The sequence below is a fragment of the Somniosus microcephalus genome, chromosome 10 (assembly GCF_052327205.1).
Source record: "Somniosus microcephalus isolate GS21.2 chromosome 10, FLI_Smic_1.0, whole genome shotgun sequence".
Taxonomy (NCBI): Eukaryota; Metazoa; Chordata; class Chondrichthyes; order Squaliformes; family Somniosidae; genus Somniosus; species Somniosus microcephalus.
In genome coordinates, this window is record NC_140996.1 from 205,650,413 (window position 1) to 205,675,541 (window position 25,129).

General features: G+C 43.0%; 1 protein-coding gene across 2 annotated transcripts in view; it reads right to left on the bottom strand.

The window, feature by feature from the left end:
- Positions 1-4,672: 4,672 nt before the first annotated feature.
- Positions 4,673-25,129, bottom strand: part of unc50 (unc-50 homolog (C. elegans)) — a 30,988-nt gene continuing 10,531 nt past the window's right edge. For both annotated transcript variants that reach the window (XM_085999511.1, XM_085999512.1), the window contains 5 exons: positions 14,326-14,610; positions 11,447-11,567; positions 8,625-8,764; positions 6,499-6,600; positions 4,673-5,622 (listed from right to left, as the gene is read on the bottom strand). In XM_085999511.1, the coding sequence (XP_085855637.1) occupies positions 5,486-5,622; positions 6,499-6,600; positions 8,625-8,764; positions 11,447-11,567; positions 14,326-14,605 (780 nt within the window). In that variant the 5' untranslated portion in view covers positions 14,606-14,610 and the 3' untranslated portion in view covers positions 4,673-5,485. The remainder of the gene's footprint in view (positions 5,623-6,498; positions 6,601-8,624; positions 8,765-11,446; positions 11,568-14,325; positions 14,611-25,129) is intronic.

Genomic DNA, 25,129 nt, shown 5'->3' on the forward strand with positions numbered 1-25,129 from the left:
GCCTGAGTACGGAATGTTCTTTGCAGCTTGCAAAATCTGGCACTTTTTAATCAACTGCCTCCCCCTGCTGCTAAAAGGGTAAACCGATAACCTAGTCCCCAAACTCTTCCAAATTACACTCTAATCCACTGCTGGATGGCAAGTCTGTTTATTTTTTAAAAAATCTTCTCCCCTCCACTTGGCTCCTTTCCTGAATGGCCTGGTGAACTTGCCCTGGGGTAAATTCTGTTCTGTATCTTCTACCTCCTCTCCACTTTCCTGCACTATCTCCATATCCCTTGATTCCCTTAATATGCAAAAATCTATCGATCTCTGCCTTGAATATACTCAACGACTGAGCCTCCACAGCCCTCTGGGGTAGAGAATTCCAAAGATTCACCACCCTCTGAATGAAGAAATTTCTCATCTCAGTCCTAAATGGTCGACCCCTTATTCGGAGACTGTGACCCCTGGTTCTAGACTCCCCAGCCAGGGGAAACATCCTCCCTGCAACTACCCTGTCAAGCCCTGTAAGAATTTTGTATGTTTCAATGAGATCACCTCTCATTCTTCTAAACTCTAGAGAATAGAGGCCCAGTCTACTCGATCTCTCCTCGTAGGACAATCCTGAATCCCAAAGATTCACAGTGCAGAAACTGATCAAACCCTCCTTCAGCTTGTCGAAAGGTAAATAAAAAGTGATCTTGTTTAAAGGAGCAGTTTTGTTTAGTTTGGGCCTATGATTTAAAATTGGGGTTTTATTTTAATCCATTATGTCCTGAGGACTTTATTGAATTTAGTTTGCTCTGTCAATGTAGGGACTTCTTATTTGCATATATGGAGGTTGAACCTCCTTTAAAGAATGAGCAAGACTCTTTACAGCAACATTACCTGCCTTGATTGAGGTGCTTTCATTTTGTACCGTGATCTCTTTCTGTCCTCTTGACTAGTTGTAAATAGTTTTATATTTGTTCTTCGGAGCTGGGTGACATTGGTAAGGCTGCTTTTATATCCTATCCCTAGCTGCCCTGAAAAGGCAATGGTGAGCAACTGCCTTGAACTGCTGCACTCCTTGCGGTGATGGTCTTGAGTTGGGAATTGCAGGATTTTAACCCAGTGACAATGAAGGAACAGCGAGCGATATGTCCAAAGTCAGCTTGGTGTGTGACTGGTTGCGTCATATTTCCTCTCAATCTCTTCAGTGAGGTTTTGGGAATCTCTTCACAAATCAAGTCCCCAAAATTGAATTCTGGTCTGACCAAATTTACAATGCAATGAGTAATAGTTAAAATCAATTTTGACTATGAATCATCTATGCTGAACTCCATTTGCTTCTTCTTTACCTGTCTGCTTAATTTATTTGCATTCCTTAGAATACCATTGATCACTTACTTACATTAACCTGGTTTTACAGCTTGGTGTTGACATTTTTTATTACAGTCCTCACTATTATTGCAGCAGGACTTCAAATCGATTCTTGTTAAATTACACTAATTACTCCCTCCCCCAACAGAATATTGTCAAACCAGTTTAAGGGTAATTAATTTCAGGATTATTTTTTGTTAGTCTCATGCCATCTGAAAATCCTGGATAATTTTTTTTATATATGAGCCTTCATTTACTAATTTAGTTACCTCTTCAAAAAAAGTGTCTACATTTATAAGGCACAATACTGCTTATGGCTTTTCTCTTTAGTGAGTTTTCTCACTAGCTCTTAGTTTTCTGTAGTTAACTAGTTCTGCTTTTGAACTTTGTTCTTGTAAATGAGCACAACTTGTGAACTAGTGGCTCAGTACATTGGTGACATCACTGTTATTTAGACTGCCTTGGCCATCAATCAAAGTATGGGTTAATATGGTAGAAATAATAATGACTCCCTATAGAATTAACAAAAATGGAAAGTAATGCTAGAACTTTGTAATGTGGGGGATAAAAAACATTAGCACCATTATAATTACCATGTCATTTATTTTTACTGCAATGCTAATGGATCTCCCCAGCATTGCTCAGCTCGCAGCACAGTTGTGATGTTTAGCTGCTAACCTAGCCTGTCCCTTTAAGGCCAATGCTTTTAATTGGCTATTGTAGCTGTTTAAACTACAATTACCAATTAAAAGGACTGGTCTTAAAGAGACAGGCTAAGTGAGCATCTAAGACCAAGTGTTGTCTTCAGGCAAAATGGGGTTAGAGGGGTTAATTGAACCGTGGTACACAGAAGTAATTCAATCCCCATTTTAATATGTATTCTGTCCTTATTTTTATGTAATGCTTTTTTTTAATGTGTAGTTAAATAAGTTATAGCAATTTGGAGAGTAGAGTTTGGTGGTAAAAACAAAATGCTGGAAATACTCAGGTCAGGCAGCATCTGTGGAGAGAAAGAGTTAACGTTTCAGGTCGATGACCCTTTGGCAGAGTTGGGTGGTGTTGGCTTTGGGTATAGTGCCACTACTGGCAGGAGGGTGTAACTACAACATGCCAAGATACTTTAAATCCACTTAGGTTTTAAGTAATTTACCTGATGGTTTACATATGGGCTGTTCCAATTATAAATGTGGACATAGGAATTTACAATGGGGGGAAAATTTACATAAATGTGATAAAACATGATGGGATGTAAGGTTTTATATATTGAAATGCATGCAGATGTAAAATTTTTAATTGTTAACTATACTGGCAGATTTCCTGATTTTATTTGTAATGATTGGGCATTACATAGTAGAATGTGCCATGTAGTATTCTGCTAAGGTGGAGTTGTGTTTACATAGAAACATAGAAGATAGGAGTAGTCCATTCAGCCCCTCGAGCCTGCTCCGCCATTTAATGAGATCATGGCTGATCATCCAAATTCAGTACCCTGTCCCTGCTTTCTCCCCATATCCCTTGATCCCTTAAGAAATATATCTAACTCCCTTCTTGAATAGATTTAATGAATTGGCCTCAACTGCCCTCTGGGGTACAGAATTCCACAGGTTCACCACTCTCTCTCTGGGTGAAGAAATTCCTCCTCATCTCTGTCCTAAATGGCTTACCCCTTATCTTTAGACTGTGACCCCTGGGTCTGGACTCCCCCTGCCATTGGGAACATCCTTCCTACATCTAGTCTGTCTAGTCCTGTTAGAATTTTATAAGTTTCAATGAGATCCCCCTCTCATTCTTCTAAACTTCAGCGAATAAAAGCCCAATCGACCCAATCTCAGTCATTCCTGCCATCCCAGCTATCAGTCTGGTGAATCTTTGCTGCACTCCCTCCGGGGCAAGAACATCCTTCCTCGGATAAGGCGACCAAAACTGCACATAATACTCAAGGTATGGTCTCACCAAGGCCCTGTACAACTGCAGTAAGACATCCTTGCTGCTGTACTCAAATCCTCTCGCTATGAAGGCCAACATTTGCTGCCTTAACTTTAAATTGGTCTATTCCCTTTAAGGCCAGAATGCCTAACTGCTCAAAGTATAAAACTTTTTTTTTAAAGCTGCTTTAAAAAAGTGTTCTAAAGCAATAGAAAGATCCAGGTGGGACAAAATTGTGACATTGGATGTGTGATAAACTGGAAATGGTGCTAGATGAAAGACTTGCGCATTTTTCCATGGCTGCTGTAGACAAGAGGGCGAACCCCTTCAAAAATTCACCCCCTTAATCTTTTAGGAAGATTACTAGATAAGCCACTGGCAATGATTCTAAAACTCAATGGGATGATAGTTGGAATAGTTTGTGCCCAATGCACAGGTGTCCACGCCAGAAGAGCAGGTGCAGAGGCCTAAGGGTCATAGCTGCCCAGTGTGCCCTAATGTGGGCAGCAAGTACAAAGGGGAGAGAAGCTGCACACGGGTTACATGCTCCATTGGGTCACTGCCCCATACTGCAACTGGAGCACCTGAGCACTAATTCAGCCACACAAGTGTTTTTCTGGATTGGGTGCTGGAGAAAGCTGCCATTAAAAGCAAATAAACCATCTCTGGCCTGCCCCCCGCCTTAAGTCACAAAATTGCCTGGTTGGAGTAAAGCAGGTACTGGCTCCTGAAACCCAATATTTAATCTCTGGTGCCCTAGCCCAACACTGACCCAAAGCCCAATAAAATATGTAAATAAGCTTGTTAACTCTAGTCTCAACTATTCCAAAGGTGTCATGGCTGGTCTCTCACCTTGCACCCATCATGAACAGGAGCTCATCCAAAAATCTGCTGCGTATAACGTAACTGACATCAAGTCCCATTCACCCATCATCCCTGTGCTCACTGACCTACAAGGTCTTCCAGTTCAGCAACACAATTTTAAAATTCTTATCTATGCTTTCAAATCCCTCCATGGCCTCATTTCCCTCCTCGCTCTCTTCACCATTCCAACTCTGGCCTCCCACACATCCCCGATTTTCATCGCTCCACCACTGGTGGCTATGCCTTCAGCTGCCTAGGCCAAGCTCTAGCGAGCATTAAACCCCTTCTCTCCTCCTTTATGATGCTCCTTAAAACCCATCTCTACTTGTCCAACATCTCGTTATGTGGCTCCTTGTCAAATTTTGTTTGATAATGCTCTTATGAATCACCTTTGGACATTTTACTACGTTAAAGGTACTATTTAAATGCAAGTTGTTGTTGCCCTCATAGTACCTGGTGATGTCAGTTCTGTTATGCACAAGCAACTTATCAGCCCTAATAATTCATATAAAGTTTACAGAAGAAATTAGAAGCAAGATTTTATTCATATCAGTGCTTTATTTTTGTTAAAAATGCAGAACTTTTGTTAGGCCTTCAAACGTGTTAACACACACGCACCAGGTCAGATACTACAACATTTGTTCCCACTCACCCACAAAAAAAATCATTCATAATGAGTTTTGCAGCTTGCATAGGAGGTGTGTTCAACAGTGAGATTGCTGAGCTTGTGGAGAGTTTAGAAATTCATTTATGTTTTTGTTGATCCTATCGTATGCTTTAAACCAGCTCGAAAGGGGAGAAGGATAGTAACTAAGATCAAGAAAAAATTTACTTTGAAAGTGAAAAGACAACTTTTTCCCCCCTGTTCCTATCTCCCCACCCACAATTAAGTGCCTCCCAGTCCCATCCAGATGGGCTGCTCACTCTTCCCACCCCCTCCCATATAAATAAATTCAAAGACCGAATAGCCAAAGTAGGGAAAGACACAAAGCAAATGTTTATTAAAGCTTCCTAATAAGGTATGATTTTAAAAAACCGGTCAGAACTATTGCTGTTGAAGGAATGTACTTCATTGAAAGGTTTGATAAATATAAAATATACAATCTGGTCTGGTTGCTGGGTTCACTGTTCTACCATTCACACTGTAGAAAAAGTTCTGCCACAATTCACCAAACATTTAAAAACCAAGCTGTTCTACACTTGAAATTCTCTCGCAAATGTCTCTGGAGATGCAAGTATCAGTATGTACAGAACTTATTTACAACTTATACAAATGGCAAAGCTGCATTACACATAGTCAACACAGCAAAAACAAAAATATTGAGCAAATGTTTTATTAGATGATTGTCTTCTACTGCACTCTGTACTTGTAGAACCAGCACAGTCCTTTGGTGAAGTTCCAGCCCAGCCCCAGAGACAGCAAGTACAAAATGATGATGAGAGCAAATGGATATATTAGGGCAACAGTGTTCTTCAGAAATGGCAATGCTGAAGGAAGAAATATGCTTGATAAGTACATGGCTACATGAGGGAGAAAAGATATGCAGATAGGGTTAGATAAAGTAGGGTGGGAGGAGGCTAGTGTGGAGCATAAACACCAGAACAGAACAGTTGAGCCAAATAGCCTGTTTCTGTGCTGTAAAATAAACATGTGACTAAGGGAAATAAGGCACGTGGGGCATTATATGGACCATCTCCAGTCTCCTGTAATCCAGCAACCAATCATTTATGCATTCAGCTAATACCATCTGGACACACATCATTTGAAACTGGTATAGATTCACTGGGCATTGATCCAGTTCCTTGGATTCCAGATAGAGTTCCCAATCTCGGCTGTGCTGTACAGGTGATGAACAAGTACCTAGTGGTTTGGCGGGGGGGCGGGGGAAGGAAGAAAGGGACAATCATCCCCAAGAGCAACTGATTCAATTTGTGGCACAGGCAATAGTAAAAAAAAAATCTTAGTCTTAGTCTCGGAGGTGGCACAGATGGCTCAATGGGTCCATGCACCACCAGGTGCAATAAAGAGCCATACAGACTAGGAAGGGTGCAGGTACAGGCTGTATTAGTTAGGAATGCTACAATTAGCCTCATGCTAGGAACAATGAAAAATCAACCAGAATTCTACTCTAATTGCTATTGCGTGACATCTGCTGGAAAGCGCATGTAGATGTTGTGCAAAGGCATGTTTGCCAAGGCTCACACACAGAATAGATGTTTCAGTGCGGTACCAGGGGGTGTTGGTGTCTGAGGATACTATCTTTAGAGAATTTAAAAAATGAATGCACGTGAAGGAATTAAATCTCTGCAATTTAGTTCCTCTCATTCTGTTTATAAAAAAGTGCATCCAAAACTTATACTTACCACTGTATCCAAGAAAAGTAACATAGATGTAATATCCAATGCCAACCAGCCAGAAGGTGTTACCAACAAAGTAAGCAACAAACCCACTTCTGATGATAATATCTGCAAAGAAAATATTAAGGATTAATTAAATAAAAATGTTTAAATACCCATCACTACCTGCACATAAATATATATTAGCCCCATTTGCATCACAAATGTTTCCATTACAATAGATTCATGAACAAAGATCCGACAGCAACATACAGCAGAAAACTGCACAGTACAAGTACCTGGGCACCTTGGATTATTATTCTATTAAACGTGTTAATGCAGCCCAAACCAGTTATTTTATAGATAAATTCTGGCTCAGATTCCTTAACAGTACTGCAATTTTGTGGTACGAACTTGGGTCAGCTGACCAGCGACTGGTTAATCTCATTTCACTTAGCAACCTCAAAACCAAGACAAGACCCCGGTCTGCCTGAATTCAAAAGTCCCCAGTGAAAATACATTGCACCTATTCAGTATAAATGTTATATCACTACGTCAGGCAGACTGAACAAGCAAATGACAATGTATTCTGCACCAGCGCTCTGCTTGTGAGTTCTATTTGAAAATGGGACATTTGGTAGGTCAGGCACTGTACACAGGAGCGTTAACAAACAAAATTTGACACCGAGCCACGAGATGTTCGTTCGTTTACTCAATATGGCTGGCACCGATCAGATGTTTCAAGCTTCATTTTTTCTCTCATTTTTACATTTACTAAAGCAAAACCTATCCACAAAATCAAAGAAAACCACCTACTATAAAAGCTTAATTTAAAAAAATCATTCTTGGGACGTGGGCATTTATTGCCCATCCCTAGTTGCCCTGAGAAGATGACGATATGCCGGCGCCTTGAATTCTGCTATGGAACAATCTTTTTTTAAAATCAGCATTAGTAGAATTTAGGCCCATTTTTGTGCAACTGTACTGCCAGTTTAACCGATGGTCATAAAATTTGACATAAAGGCTTAGCTTTGCAAATGTAAGGCGAGATGTAGCAAGATCAGTAATAAACATCTCGGATGATTTGGTGAAATCTGGAGCTGACTGTTTCGGAGCTGTTCCCTATGGTCCACTATCAATTACATCACTGCAATGAATTACACATGCACTGCAAATTGTGAATATATTTAGTGGCTGCATCAGAGCTTACATTTAGACAAGATCAGTAATGAGAAGTTATTGTTATATTGCAAAAAAAACTGAAGACATTAAATCGAGTTCTGGAATTCCCTCCCTAAACCTCTCTGCCTCTCTCTCCTTTAAGATGCTCCTTAAAACCTAACTCTTTGACCAAGCTTTTGGTCATCTGCCCTAACAACTCATGTGGCTCGGTGTCAAATTTTGTGTGTAAATACTCCTGTGAAGCGCCTCGGGACGTTTTACTATGTTAAAGGCGCTATAAGGTGTTGTGGAAAAGGGAGTTCAGGGAAGTTTCTTGCTTTAACATTTTTCTGTTCTTTCCCCACCAATTGGCTCCTGTACTGAAGGACTTGACTCCTAGCTGGCACACAGTTCGATAGGCTCTCTCCAGCACCTTGCCCAAATGATCAGCGATTCATGCGTGAGCCCTGATGCTGAGCATCAGTCAGACTACTCGACCTCAGGAACATCACAACCGAGCCCAATCCTGTCAACCAATGCCAACACTTGTGTGCTTCCAGCAGGGATTGATGGATAGTGATCGGATGTGGGAACTCTGTCCAACCTTTCTCTTCCCAACCAGCATTAATCAGCCCCACTGCAGCACCTCTACTGCCACTCTGGTCGAGATCAAACCTGGGACCCGTATGGCTCAGCTTCTCACAAGATACATTCAAATGAGCCACCAGGAGAGACTTGTGCGCAGCTTCTAAAAGGACAGCACTGCAAGTAAGTGTTGGCACCAGTATGCAGGATTCTACTATCACTAATTGTGCCAGACCAGTGTTCATTTCAAGCCCATAAAATTTCAAGAATCATTTCTTCCCCATAAATACTAAATTTTCAGTGTTTTTTTAATACATAGTGGAAAAATTTAGTCTGGAACAAAACTGAAGAATTTTACAGTGCTTGGGAAAGTAAAAGGTTTTCAAACAAGAAAACAGGAGACTTACGGTTAATAAAGAACAGTTGAATAAAATGCAAGATCACAAGAAGTGGATAGAAAGCATTTAGATGAATGTCAAAGGCATATCCCCATTCCACATCGTAGCCTTTACTTTGAGGCTTCATCAAATATCTGTTGGTAATAAACCTGGAAACAAAATATAATAACGTGCACATTACAGAACAGAAACTTGGACTTATATCAACATTTTAATGTATAGATGGTCCCAATGGGAAACAAACAATAAGGACAGCGCTGAGTTCAAAGAGTTAGGTTTTGTGGGGACTTTTGAAGATAGGGCACGCAGGAGCAAGAGAGGGGATTGGAAGACAATTCCAGAGTTTAAGGGCATGACAACCTAAGGGTCCAACACCAATAATGGAGTGAGGCAGGGGAAAAAAAAGGAGGCACAATAGACTGGAGTCAAAGGAGCAGAGTTACAAGCTGGGACACAGGGCTGGAAGAGGTTTGAGGTATGCAGGGCAAAGCCATGTAGGGAATCTTAGGCTAGGATGAGGATTTTGAAATTAATGCACTGGTGGATTGGCAACCAGTAGCAGTTGACAAGAACAGAGGTGATGGGTGTGTGAGATAGAGATAACCTGACACATAAGGGAGGGGGGGAGGAATATCTGCATAGTTTACACCCGGTACTGATGAGCAGGAGGCAATTCAAGAGGGGGTGGGTAGCAGAATAGAAAGGTTGTAGTCTTAGGGGATCCAATAATTAGGGGCATATCCTCTGCAGTTGTGATCAAGAGTCCAGGAGGGCTGGAAGGGAACTCGGAAGGGGAGTGGGAAGAATAGTTGTCATGGTATATGTCGGAACCAACGACATAGGAAAGAACAAGGATAAGGTCCTGCTAAGGGAGTAACAGGAGCTAGGACCGAGGGTGGTAATATTCCAACTACTACACAAGCTGCATGCTAATTAACATAGGGATAAACAACTCAGGCTAGTGAATGTGTGGCTGAAAGATTGGTGTGACAAGAAAGGGTTCTAGTTCATGGGGTACTGGCACCAGTACTAGGACAGAATGGAGCTGTACTTCTGGGACAGGTTGCACCTGAACTGAGCTGGAAAGGACAAATAGGACTGTAGAAAGGAACATAAACTAGTAAAGGGGAGGTAAGGGTTGGGGTTGAAATAATAGTAACCTAAATGATAAGAAAAAGGGGAGAGCAAAGGCCAGAGTACAAAAAAACCAAATATTCAGAGAGCTGAAAAGGTCATAGGAAGTAGTAAAATAACTGAAAAATAAGAGCATATTAAATTGCCTGTGCAGCGCACCAGCAACAAAATAGGGGAACTGGAGACAGTAATTAGAAGTGAGGAAACAGATGTAATAGCAATAACGGAAACATGGCTGCAGCTTGGACAGGATTGGTGGTTAAATATTGCAGGCTATAATTTATATATAATATAGAAAAGGTGGTGGTGGAGTAGCTATGTTAATCAGAAATAACAATGGCACTAGCAAGAAAGGACATAACTAATAAAGAGATAGAAACAGAATCCATATGGATTGAGATAAAGGATATGGTGGTATCGGTCAGACTATTAGGGGTATACCACAGGCTACCAAATAGTGCAAAGAAAATGGAGGGAGAAATATATAGGTAAATCTATGAAATTAGTAATTTAAAAAATCAAAATCAAGGGTTATTTCAACTACCCCCAAATGAACTGGCAAGAGAGGGAATAAAAGGGAATGGAGTTTTTACAGTGTTAGCAAGGCTTCTCTCTGACCCAGTATACAAGAAGCCCATCAAGGGAGGAAGCACTGCTAGACCTAGGAATGGAAAATGAACTGGAGCAGATAAGAGAAGCAAGCATGGTTGAACATCTAGGGAGTGGCGATCACAATATTACTAAATGTAGAATATACTGATCGTTTAAATCTACTTCCAGCAGGAGTCAGTGGATAGTCATCAGGAACAGGAGGCCTGCTGATTCTTCCAACCCATATGTCCAGAATGCTGACATTAGCAAACTCAACAAAGACCAGACACTGAACTTCAGATTCAACCCTCGACCTTCTTGACCTAAATGGACGAGCCTTGGTGGGCGATGCATTTACCCACAGAGTCAGCGGGGGGAGTAATACTGTAGCTTTAACCTCAGGATAGCATATACTGCAGTACAATTCCCAATGGGGCAAAAGAAATACACAGTCTCCCCTTAATTCAAAGTCCATTCATTTGAATTCGCTGTTAACTTGGATTGAAATTATGTAAATCACCACACCTCCTATGTTGTTTTGTTAAAATTGCCCAATTCAAACTATAGGATAATTTGATTATTTTTTAAATTACAAGATTTCAAAAGCAATTTTACTTAAAGCACCAGTTCAGGTCCTGAACCTATTTCAAGACTATACCCAACACAGAATTTGTAAAAAAAAAAAGCAACAGCAATATGAAATTAAAAACCCAGCAAACTAGAGATAACAATACTTACAGTAACTTTCACTTCTCTTTAATTTACAGCATTTCTTTATGCCGATACTGTAATTGGCACTACAAAACAGCACAGGTTATATTTTATACTGCTGCTGGTCAAGCCACTGAAAGTTTCACTGATTAAGCAAGCAGTGAATTTCAGGCAAGCAGATGCCAATGATATAGCAGCCACAGTCTTAAATGTATAAGTTTAGTCAGCTATAGTGTCCCCTGCTGAAAAGTACATGTGTAAGTATTGCATTAGCACAGAATCAGGCTATTGATTGCATGTTTATTCCTGGCTGCAAGCTCATTATATTGTCTCCTGTGCCTGGTATTGCTAGTAGCCAGTACAAGATATTAACATGAAGTGTTTTTAAAACTTACCACATTAACGTTGCGATCAGTAGTCCAACTCCTACACAGTCAATGAAGACGACCCACAGTAAAAGCTTTATTGTTTCAAAAAATCCCATTCCTAACACAAATCCAAAACCTATGGTAGAAACTGCAAAGAACAAAAATTCATTCTCATGGTGAATTCTTCTATATTTTCATCATAATGTGTTGTTATATGTTTGCTTTTTAACCAAAGGACTCATTTGCAACTGACATCTTAAAAACTGGCATAAAGTTTAACTACTGATCCAAAAGAGCAATACAACTTTACGAAATGCACAATACACTTACAGTAGACCTATAGGGGGCGCTAATGGAGCGCAAAGCAACTAGCACCCGGGCGCAGTGATGTTTGCGCCGCTCGCAAAATTGACCAAACATTTTGCGGCGGTGCTAAACACTACCGCCACGATCTCCTGCGCCTGCAGATCGTGACGTCAGTCGAGTGTGCAACGCCCCGGACCAGATATTGAGTGGCGCCCCCTGCCGCTAGCAACGACAGGTTGAGGGGAACATTTTGCAATTGGGAAGGGACTGGAGCGCTATTTAAAGGCGACCGCTTCCTGACTTTTTTTGTCAGCGACATTTTTGCACCACGCATTCTGAAAGAGAGAGAGACTGACTGACTTCTGGAGAGATTCAACGCTGTGTGAAGGAGTTTTGGGTACTGAGCTGCACTTTGCAGGTTCATTTTGATTTGCCCTTCCTTGCATCGATTTAGAAGAGACTATGGGGCTGCACTCTGAGCTCTTTCCCTGGGCCTCTCCATTGTTCTTTCCAGCAGATTTGATGTGCAGGTCTCTCCAGGCCGAGATTCAAGGCTGCAATGAGCAGGGAGAGCAAGATCGACCCTCCCCTTTAAGAGCTGGCTAGCGCGTGTGTGTCTGTGTTCCATTGCTGACTGACATCACATGAGCTTCGCCAGCGCTCTGAGGTAGCGCCTCGCTCCTCGGCGTTAGCGCCTGATTTAGTGCTCCAATCACCTCCAGGGGCGATAGAAGCCAAGTTTGCAGTCGGAGGCGATAATTACTGCCAGGCCGATAATTGCTCCCCAAACGGGGCGATACCGAATTTCTCCCCCATAATCTTACGGTTTGCGAAATCTGAACCCTTTATTGTGTTATAATCACCCTGGCTAAGAATAACTACCTTAGCAGACACTGGCATGGATCAAATCTGGGGCCTTCTGGTCTGTACCGCTCAGCTACTCACCGAAGAAACTCATTGCACCATCGTGGAATCATTATTAGGGTTTTTAAAAATTGCAATATTCCAAATGAACAGGTAATGGTGAAAGAAATATTTATTATGAGAAATCTTTTACCTTAAAGTGGGATAGCGTTACATTTTACATCTTTAGGCCACATGGGTTGGATTTATTGGATTGTTGTTAAGTGTTTACTTAAATGTTTACAGTAATGGATGATTGAAAATACAGAAAATTACGTCACGTTAAACCAGGACAATCGGGTAAGGTGGTTCAAATTCAAACTGGTTAAAAGCAAATTTAGGACTGATCAGAAACTTTTCTTCATACAAAGAGTGATGAACATGAAAATGAACTTCCAGGTCGGGTAGTGAAAGCAAAAACTTTGGAATCACTTAGGATATAGTGATAGCATTTGGATGAGCACTTGAAATGCCATTGCATACAAGGCTATGGACCAAATGCTGGAAAATGGGATTAGATTGGACAGGGCTTGATGGACGGCGCAGACACGATGGGCCGAAGGGCCTCTTTCTGTGCTGTATAACTCTATGACTCTATGATAGTTTGTTCTGGATAGGCAAAACACGCACGCACACAATTTGGTAATCAGAATTTTCAATCCACTTCTGCAGCTGAATATCCTCAAGTACCTACAGGGGGGAACATTAATATTGAGCAAGTGCCTCATTATCCACAAGCTCCAAAGTCACCAGCTGAGTATTTATGACATCAGCTAGTACCCAATTCATATTCTGTGCTGGTGAATAGTGGTACTTACAGTCCTTTAGATTGAACAATTTATTTTTTTAATTGAAGGGTTACATGCTTTAGAAGCAGCACAGCAATAGCCAACCACATTAAGTGATGGGATCGAAGTCAGGCCATTATACTGTACACTGACTGGTTCCAAGTCAGCAATATAGGACACCCAGTATTTAACAAGCTCCAGACTTCTTTAGTTACAACACAATATTAGATACTGGAGCCATGGAAGAGGAGTATAATTCTTTTACTGGGATGATACCAGGGAAGAAAGAATACAGTTATGATTAGAGATTTGAAAAACTAGGGTTAAATTCACTGCAGCAGAGAATCCTAAGGAGGATCTAACAGAATCAAAGGTTTCATGAAGGTAAATAGTGAAAATTCACATTTGTTGAATTGGTAACAAGGAGGCATAAATTTAGGATTACTACTAGAAGCAGAGAGAGAGATTAGAAGAATTTTCACACAAAGGACTATTAGGAAATGAATGCATTGCTACAAGTGGCTATCCCAGCTGAATCAATTATAGAACCTAAGAGGGATTTAGATAGACATTTGAACAAAAACCAGGAAAGGGTACAGATTAAAAGCAGTGATTGGAATCAGAGTGGATGGATAGCTCTAATTTGCACTGAGGTTTCTATGATTCTGTAATAGCCAGAAATATACAAAAAATGTAATTTACAGCATTCTCTAAATAAACCTTAAAATCGCTCGATGTTACAATAGTATTTTTGTAGTAAGATTGAGGGTAAGACTCAAAGAACTTCAAGTTTAGAATGGCAGCATCCTTGTATAACCACGCAACAGACAGTATGCTCTATTTCACATCATCATTCATGTCCAATAATAGGGCTTCTTGTAAGGGAACCTTTTCCAAAAGGATACTTACCACATAACCAGATACTGAGCAAAACTAGGAAGGCAGGGTCGTCTCTGGCCCACTGGTCCTTGGTCTGTTTTCTGTAGTGAAAATTTCTGTATACCATCTGTGGGGATGTAAATAGGTACAACATCTGCCACATGGCAAATTCAAAATCCATCTGCTTAACACGAAAGAGCCGCCTGAGGTACTTGTACCGCTTAGCTCCAGCTGTATGCCGCGCAGCGTCCCGGGAATTTAACACACCATTCTCTTGACTGGTGGGGCTGTATGTCGTCGTTGGTAACATGTTAGCTGCCAAAAAAAAGCACAAAACTTAAATCAGGTTTAAAAAAAAATAAAATACACTTCTAACCATCACTTCCATGCAGCACTCTACATTCAGTTCCCACCCACACCCCAACTGTTAACCAACCTTGTGCATCTTGGCAACATTATGCTTGCCTACCCTTTTCATATTTGAATTTAAGGTATCTAATTAGATGGGCGAGAGGCTGGCTGAATGGACTGTTATACCTTGATTGGCACTGTACGTTAAAGAATTATACAGAATACAGGAAACTCTTTTTTATCCGGCACCGACGGGACCGGCGTGGTGCCGGTTTATCAAAAAGTCCGGATTACAGAGAGGTATAGTTAAAAGGCACGAGAGCTCCGTACACAGCAACAAATCCAGGCTTCCCTGTTGCTTAGCAACAGGTGCAGGAACTCCGGCCACAGACCAAGCATCCCTGTTGCTTAGCAACAAGTGCAGGAACCCCAGTTACACGGCCACAGATCCAGGAACGGCCACTAATATGAAGTAAAACTTACCTGAGCCTACTCCTGAATTTTGCCGGTTAACAGAGATTTCCGGTTATTCAGGTGCCGGTAAATTGAGAGTTTCCTGTACACAGCACAGAAATAGGCCATTCAGGCTAACCAGTCCATGCTGGTGTTTATGCTCCACTTGAGCCTCCTCCCATCCTTCCTTAATGATACAAAGCTAGGTGTGGTGTGGAGATGCCGGAGTTGGACTGGGGTGGACAAATGTAAGAAGTCACACAACACCAGGTTATAGTCCAACAGCTTTATTTGAAGTCACAAGCTTTCGGAGCGCTGCTCCTTCGTCAGGTGAAGTGGAGATGCATAAAGACACAGCTTATATAGTCAAAGAATAATGTCAGATGTTTACAGGTAATCTTTCTAACTGCCATTTATCACACCTCGGCAGAGAGATAATCACAGCAATCAAAGGTGTGAATGGTGTCCAAACAGGTCAGTCAGGAAAATATTACATCAAAGAACAATGAGGTGGGGTCAAATGTTGCAGATATTGGGGTCTGTGTGAAAAACAAAAAAAGACAAAAAACATTTTTTTTGCTGGAAATCACAGCAGGTCCGGCCACATCTGTGTAGAGAGAACAAGCCAACGACGACTCGAGTCTGGATGACCCTACGTCAGGTGGAGCTACATGTAGCGTGACATGAACCCAAGATCCCGGTTCAGGCCGTCCTCATGGGTGCGGAACTTGGCCATCAGTTTCTGCTTGACGATTTTGCGTTGTTGTGTGTCTCGAAGGCCGCCTTGGAGAATGCTTACCCGAAGATCGGAGGCTGAATGTCCTTGACTGCTGAAGTGTTCCCCGACTGGGAGGGAACACTCCTGCCTGGCGATTGTTGCGCAGTGTCCGTTCATCCATTGTCGCAGTGTCTGCATGGTCTCGCCGATGTACCATGCTCCGGGGCATCCTTTCCTGCAACGTATGAGGTAGACAACGTTGGCCGAGTCACATGAGTATGTACCATGTACCTGGTGGGTGGTGTCCTCACGTGTGATGATGGTATCTGTGTTGATGATCTGGCATGTCTTGCAGAGGTTGCTGTGGCAGGGTTGTGTGGTGTTGTGGTCGCTGTTCTCCTGAAAGCTGGGTAATTTGCTGCGAACGATAGTCTGTGAGGTTAGGCGGCTGTTTGAAGGCGAGTAGTGGAGGCGTGGGGATGGCCTTAGCGAGGTGTTCGTCGTCATCGATGACATGTTGAAGGCTGCGAAGAACATGGCGTAGTTTCTCTGCTCCGGGGAAGTACTGGACGGCGAAGGGTACTCTGTTGGTTGTGTCCCGTGTTTGTCTTCTGAGGAGGTCTATACGATTTTTCGCTGTGGCCCATCGGAACTGTCGATCGACGAGTCGAGCGCCATATCCCGTTCTTACGAGGGCGTCTTTCAGCGTCTGTAGGTGTCCATCGCGTTCCTCCTCATCTGAGCAGATCCTGTGTATTCGCAGGGCTTGTCCATAGGGGATGGCTTCTTTGGTGTGACAGCAAGCTGTGAGGAGAACACAAAGGGCTGGATTTTACCAGCCCGGAGGCGGGTCTGCTGGCAAAATGGGAAAAATTGGGAGAGGGTCCCAACACCGCTCCCACCCGCCTCTGAACCATCTTCCCGGGAGGCGGGACCCCGACTTGCGCAGGGACCTGTCCCCTAGCGGCGGGAAGGGGATTAGAGCCAATTAACTGCCTGTTAACAGGTAGTTAACAGGCAGTTAAGAGGCTTTTCCCCATTTTCAGCCTGCTGATGCGGCCTTCCCGACAGCGAGAAACCCCGCCAGGGTCAGCGAGGCGAGCTGTGGGTCTGCTGTAGTGTAAGTGTGCAAATGACAGCTGCAGAGGTGCAATGGTGCACAGGTAAGTATGACAGGTGAGAGAATGTAGTGAGAAATATTTTTATTCTGTTTATATGTATCTGCAGGTGACAAGATTTGATGTTTCTGTGAAGCCTCATCTGATCGGGAGAATTGACAGATGGCTTCTGCAATCTCACGTGCAGCTGCCATCTGCTTTCTCCTAAGGAGTCATTGGTGAGTCTGGGTGCAAGGGCTCACCTTTAGACAGTGATTGTCAGTGTTTGGCAGCACCGCAATGCTGTCAAACACTGACAATTCATCTGTCAAAAAATTATGGGGCCTGTCCCTTTAAGAAAACCGGCAGATAAAACGTCATGCACTGATGTCATCTGACACCGGCTTTCCCTTAATTGGCCAGCAAGCCCGCAGGGCGGGCATAACAAGGCCAATCAGGGGAAGATAGCATCTATTCATCAGACGTCGCTGGGGGCGGGGCTAGAACCCAGAAGGCAGCAGTCCCGCCCCCAACTCATCTCGGCAGGTAAAATCCAGCCCAAAGAGTCTGTAAAGGGATATAGAGAGACTAAGAGCGTGGGCAGTAAGGTGGCAGATGGAGCATAATGTAGGGAAATGTGAGGTCATTCAGTTTGTTAGGAAGAATAGAAAAACAGAATATTTTAAAAATATGGTGAGAAACTTTCAACTGTTGGTGTTTAGAGAGATTTGGGTGTCCTTGTGCAAGAAACACAGAAAGCTAGCACGCAGGTACGGCAAGCAATAAGGAAAGCAAATGGCATGTTGGCCTTTATTGCAAGGGGGTTGGGGTATAAGAGTAAGGAAGTCTTGCTACAATTGTACAGGGCCTTGGTGAGACCACAGCTGGAGTACTGTGCACAGTTTTGGTCATCTTATCTAAAGAAGGATATACTTACCTTGGAGGCGGTGCAACGAAGGTTCACTAGATTGATTCCTGGGATGAGAGGGCTGTCCTATGATGAGAGATTGTGTAGAATGGGCCTATACTCTCTGGAGTTTAGAAGAATGAGAGGTGATCTCATTGAAACATACAAGATTTTGAAGGGGGATTGACAGGGTAGATGCTGAGAGGTTGTTTCCCCTGGCTGGAGTGTCTAGAACTAGGGGGCATAGTCTCAGGATAAGGGGTAGGCCATTTAAGACTGAGATGAGGAGGAATTTCTTCACTCACGAGGGTTGTGAATCTTTGGAATTCTCTGCCCCAGAGGGCTGTGAATGCTGAGTCCTTGAATATATTCATGGCTGTGATAGATAGATTTTTGGACTCTAGGGGAATCAAGGGATGTGGAGATCGGGCGGGAAAGGGGAGTTGAGGTTGATGATCAGCCATGATCTTATTGAATGGTGGAGCAGGTGCGAGGGACCGTATGGCCTACTCCTGCTCTTACTTCTTATGTTCCTCATCTAACTATCAGCATAACCCTCTATTCCCTTCTCCCTCATAAGCTTATCTAGCTTCCTCTTAAATGCATCTATACTACAGGAAACTCTTGATTTACCGGCACCTAAATAACCGGAAATCTGTGTTAACCGGCAAAATTCAGGAGTAGGTTCAAGTAAGTTTTACTTCATATTAGTGGCCGTTCCTGGATCTGTGGCTGTGTAACCGGAGTTCCTGCACCTGTTGCTAAGCAACAGGGACGTCTGGAACTTGTGGCCGGGATTCCTGCACCTGTTGCTAAGCAACAGGGAAGCTTGGATCTATTGCTGTGTATGGGGCTCTCGTACCTTTTACTATACCTCTCTGTAATCCGGACTTTTTGATAAACCGGCACCACGCCGGTCCCGGATAAAAAAAAGTTTCCTGTATTTGCTTTAGCCACTCCCTGTGGTAGCGAGTTCCACATTCTCACCACTCTCTGGGTAAAGAAGTTTCTTCTGAATTCCCTATTTGATTTCTTGGTGACTATCTTATATTGACGGCCCCTAGTTATGCTCTTCCCCACAAGTGGAAACACTCTCTGCGTCTACTCAATCAAAACCTTTCATAATTTTAAAGACCTCTATTAGGTCACCCCTCAGCATTCTCTTTTCAAGAGAAAAAGAGACCCAGCCTTTAAGATATCTGAATTTTGTTTCCTGCATGGTTAGATTAAATCTGCAGACACCAATCTGGATGGTGATGAGGATATAGAATGCAAAAATAGGGTAACAACTCGCTTCGCATGGCCAAGGACCCTGTCAATCTAAAATGGAGGATCCTGTTAGCCTAAAATGGTGGTGCAATGTCGACATCGCTGAGTCACTTGCATATTGTAAGAGATGATCATGTTAACTCGGGAAAAGCTAAACTGATCTGTGGCTGCTAATATGGCTGGCACCCACAACGTCACACCTTGCTGGTGGAAACAGTGTAGGGCGGAGTGCAGAGGATATACAGACAATAGGCGATCAGAAAACACATTACCATACTGATTAGGTGATCGTGAAACCATTACCCGCATATTTCCTAAACTATAAACCATTCAGTGAAATGTGACTTCTTTATTTCAAACTGCCAGGCCAGGAAATCAATTTAAATGTGTACGTGCCCAGCTCAGGATTGGTGCAGACTGTAAGATGTGTTAATGTCTTCTCAAAAGCAAGTATAATAATGTGGTACTCTGTATGAAAGATTACTTGCTCTGGTGGAACCTGTCGAGACTCTGCTGGAGTCAGAACTGTGCTGTATCAGAGTAAGTCTCCCGGGACAACAGAATAAAACAACTGTTGAACTCAACCAGTATTCGACTCAGTGTTTGTACTGAACCAGATTGAGGGCAAAAGAATCCGTTTCAACAGTGACTATACAAAAAGCTGTTACAAAGAGAGTTAAAGTACTAAACATTGCAAACACCAAATCAGCAATATGTAACGTGCAATTTGTTTTCCCATACCAAATAATTACCACCTTACAAATTCTATTTCTTGTTTCAATAAATTGACACTAAATTTGAAATAATGACTACAGGATTACCAAGTAACAGAACTGACCGACTCAGTTTAAAATGCACTGGTTTACTGAAACAATTGTGACAAATGTACTCTCTGCCTTTGTACAGCCAGACAGTACAAAACAGTAACACCACGGTGCAGTCACTGGGCCAATCACACAACAGTTAGTGGAGTCCATTCCCACAAATCCTCAGGCAGCAAGCTCACAATCTTATTTAGGCTGTTGGGAGGTGGGTCAGATGACATCCTAAAACATCAGCTGAATGCTGAATCGAGACTATGACCTTATATACTCACTCCTATTTAGCACGTTTTAAGCAGCCATCAAAAGCCAGTGCGCGGGCGCGGCATCATAAAGCCTACATTGAAAGATTAATTACTTGCAATCACTGCAAAGTTAAATCACAGAATCACAGAAACCCCACAGTGCAGATAGAGGCCATTTCGGCCCATCGAGCCTGCACCAACACATATCCCACCCGATCCCCGTAACCCCACGTATTTAATCCCCCTAACACTAAGGGTCAATTTATCATAGCCAATCAACCTAACCTGCACATCTTTGGACTGTGGGAGGAAACCGGAGCACCCGGAGGAAACCCACGCAAACACGGGGAGAATGTGCAAACTCCACACAGACAGTCACCCGAGGCCGGATTTGAACCCGGGTCCCTGGCGCTGTGAGGCAACAGTGCTAACCACTATGCCACCGTGCCGCCCTAAATAATAATGTATAGTCCATTACCAGAATGTCTCCAGGCAAACTAGCTCAAGCTTAAAATGAAGCTTGAGCAAATGAAGCTAGAGAGCCTCTGTGGCATACGAGGAGAGAGGGTTTCTGAAGTGTACCTTCTAGAAGACAGTCACTGCTCAGGTAGAATACGTGAAGCAGGAGAGAAATCCTCTGAAATCACTCTTCTATTACAGTACTAACTAGATAAATGGACCTACATGCCCAGATTTGCCTGCATATAACCAATGCAGTACTTCAAATGCATGTCATTGCATGAAATCCTTGAAGAATGCCAGCATGGTAATACATTAAATAATTGCAAGTGTCAGTGCAAGTGCTGCCACCTATTGAATTCACAACATTTTTTTGTTAAATAAGATGAACTTCTCATTACTTTACAAACAATTGAATCACCCTTAAAAAATACCTCAGAAAAATGTGTGCTGACGACACCCAGTTCTACCTCACCACCACCTCTCTCCACCCCTCCACTATCTCTAAAGTGTCAGACTGCTTGCCCGACATCCAGTACTGGATGAGCAGGAATTTCCTCCGACTGAATATTGGGATGACCAAAGCCATTGTCTTCGGTTCCCGCCACAAACTCTGTTCCCTCGTCACCGACTCCATCCCTTGCCCTGGCAACTGTCCGAGGCTGAACCAAACTGTTAGTAACTTCTGTTGTATTTTACCCCGAGATGAGCGTCCAACCACATATCCGCGGCATCACAAGACCGCCTACTTCCACATTCGTAACATCGTCCGACTCCACCCCGCCAAAGCTCATCCGCTGCTGAAAACCTCATCCATGCCTTTTGTTACTTCTAGACGTGACTATTCCGACACACTCCTGGCCGGCCTCCCACGTTCCACCCTCCATAAACCTAAGGTCATCCAAAACTCTGCTGCCCGTATCCTAACTCGTACCAAGTCCCGTTCACCCATCTCCCCTGTGCTCGCTGACCTACATCGGCTCCCGGTTAAGCAATGCCTCGATTTTAAAATTCTCATCCTTGTTTTCAAATCCGTCCATGGCCTCGTCCCTCCCTATCTCTGTAATCTCTACCAGCCCTACAACTCAGATATCTGTGCTCCTCCAATTCTAGCCTCTTGTGTCCCCCCAATTTTGAATCGCTCCACCATTGGCAGCCGTGCCTTCAGATGCCAAGGCCCTAAGCTCTGGAATTCTCTCCCTGAACCTCTCCACCTCTCTTTCCTCCTTTAAGACATTCCTTAAAACCTATCTCTTTGACCAAGCTTTTGGTCATAGAATCATAAACTAGTACAGCACAGGAGGCCGCCATTCAGCCCATCGAGTCTATGCCGACTCTTTCGAAGAGCAATCCAGTTAGTCCCACTTCCCCGCTCTTTCCCCATATCCCTGCAATTTTTTTCCTCTTTGAAGTATTCATCCAATTCCCTTTTGAAGGCTACTATTGAATCTGTAAACATCACCCTATCAGGCAGTGCATTTCAAATCCTAACCACTCATGTAAAAAAGTTTTTCCTCATGTCGCCTCTGGTTCTTTTGCCAATCACCTTAAACTGTGCCCTCTCGTTATCGACCCTTCAGCTATTGGAAACAATTTTCATAGTATCACAGCACAAAAGGAGGCCATTCGGCCCATCGTGCCTGTGCCGGCTCTTTGGTAGAGCTATAAAATTAGTCCCACTCCTCTGCTCTTTCCCCATAGCGCAATAATTTTTTTTTTTCCTTCAAGCATTTATCCAATTCTCTATTGAAAGAGACTATTGAATCTGCTTCCACCATCCTTTCATGTCATGCATTCCACATCATAACTCGCTGCGTAAAAAAATGTTTCATGTCGCCTCTGATTCTTCTGTCATTGGAAACAGTTTCTCCTTATTTACTCTATTAAAACGGTTCATGATTTTGAACACCTCTATCAAATCTCCTCTTAACCTTCGCTGCTCTAAGGAGAACCCCTGCTTCTCCCGTCTCAGCACGTAACTGAAGTCCCTCATCCCTGCTATCATGCCAATAAATCTCTTCTGCACCCTCTCTAAAGAACTAGACAACCTTCCTAAAGTGTGGTGCCCAGAATTGAACACAATACTCCAGCTGAGGCCTAATTAGTGTTTTATACAGGTTTAGTATAACTTCCTTGCTTTTATACTCTATGCCTCTATCTATTTATAAAGCCAAGGATCCCGTATGCCTTTTGAACAGCCTTCTCAACTTGTCCTGCCACCTTCAAAGATGCGTGTACATACACCCCCCCCAGGGGTCTCTGTTCCTGCACCCCCTTTAAAATTGTACCATTTAGTTCATATTGTCTCTCCTCATTCTTCCTATCAAAATGTATCACTTCACACTTCTCTGCATTAAATTTCATGTGACTGCCCATTTCTGTGTACAGGACAACCATCCAGGGAGGGATGAAAAATGTGTGCCCTGGACTCCTCTCTCCTTCCCTCCCATTGTTCAATAATCTCTCCTCTCCCAAAAACTGGGATTCATAGCATCAGTCCAGGTTGCTACTCTTTACGTGCGAGCCTGCACAACGAGCGTGTTCAAGCTATTTGTCTACTGAGCTGTTAATCCAAGCCCAGCAATGTCTACACTAGTGCATTTCCAACAGGAGTCACTGAATGGAAATCAGGACCAAGAACTCTGGTTCCGAGATCAGTGACACCAGGGCCAATTTATAGATCCCCATTGCTGCCTGGCTGAAAGCTACACTATTGCCTTATATTTTGTAAAATGTCAATTTCATTATTTCAATATTTTTCTGGCAAGTTTTCACAAAGTTGCAGACACAAAGGGAGAACTACAGGAAAAACATCAAGAAATGCTGTATAAAACACAGTCTGCAGGTAACATCGATCAAAACCTCAGAACCATAAAACACTACTACAGGAAACTTTCGATTAACCGGCCCCTAAATAACCGGAAATGTCGGTTAACCGGCAAAATTCAGGAGTCGGTTCAGGAAACTTTTATTACTTGCACAGCAACAAATGGAGGAAGGCAAGGGTTTGGCTGCAGCTGTTGCTAAGCTACAGAGACGCTTGCAACTTGTGGACGTTGTTCTGAAGCTGTTGCTGCTTTATACGGAGCTCTGAGCTCCGTATCTTTTACTATAGCGTTCGGTTATCTGGAATTGTTGATGGACCGGCAACACGTCGGTCCCGTCCGTGCCGGATACCAGAAAGTTTCCTGTAGTTTGGCCTTGAACAAAACCATCATTTAGCAAAAAAGGTGAACACAATGCCAGGTTGAATTGATGGGGGAAAACGAGGAGAATGCCAGTATGAGCTGGGAGGTTTAAAGCAGAAAGAAGAGAATGCCTCTGTTAAAGGGGTTATATAGTGCGTCTGTAAAATGGGTTCGGACCTTTTGTGAACTGGTACACTATCAGTACTAGGAACAAGACATAAAAGCTACTGTGTTGGAAGATGTATTGTTAAAGATGCCAGTGGCTGTGAAAGGATTGCTCATTGTCTATTGCATTAAATATTATTATATGAATGGAGCAAATGTGACCAAAAGCTTGCACCAATTATGTACCATTAACCTAGCTAAGAAAGTTTCTGAAAGAGTCAAAATATTGCTAAATGAGGCAATAATGATCAAGTCAGAGAAAGCCGAGAGCAAATTGGCAGTGGGACATTCCTAAATATAGTCATCTAATCCAAAGTGTTTTCAAGATGTTGGGAGCACGAGCAGGATACTAGTACGGTAGTGGGCAAAGACCATGCAGCTGGGGCGAATGCTATGTTCTTGAATTTCTAGGGTCTGCATTTGCATCCTGCCTAGATTGATGGGCTAAAATCTCCTCTCTCGGTCAAGCTTAAGGATCTTAGGTGAATTAAGTTTTAGCATCTTAAGTGAATTAAGTTTTAGCAAGCTCAAACCATTTCCTGCTGCACACAAATCCACAGCAGAAATGTAACCTTGTGTTGACATTCATGCCAACTTCCTGGCACCAGGGGTGGTTCTGCTGCACAGGATGGGAGGAAAAAGAGGGGTAGAACTATAGTAATAGGGGATTCTATTGTAAGGGGAATAGATAGGCGTTTCTGCGGCCACAAATGAGGCTCCAGGATGGTGTGTTGCCTCCCTGGTGCAAGGGTCAAGGATGTCTCAGAGCGGCTGCAAAACATTTTGGAAGGGGAGGGTGAACAGCCAGTTGTCGTGGTGCATATAGGTACCAACGATATAGGTAAAAAACGGGATGAGGTCCTAAAAGCTGAATATAGGGAGTTAGGAGTTAAATTAAAAAAATAGGACCTCAAAAAAGGTAGTAATCTCAGGATTGCTACCAGTGCCACGTGCTAGTCAGAGTAGAAATAGAAGGATATTTCAGCTGACTACGTGGCTAGAGGAATGGTGCGAGGGGGAGGGATTCAAATTCCTGGGACATTGGAACCGGTTCTGGGGGAGGTGGGACCAGCTCAAACCGGATGGTTTCCACCTGGGCAGGGCCGGGAGCGATGTCCTAGGGGGAGTGTTTGCTAGTGCTCTGGGGGATGGTTTAAACAA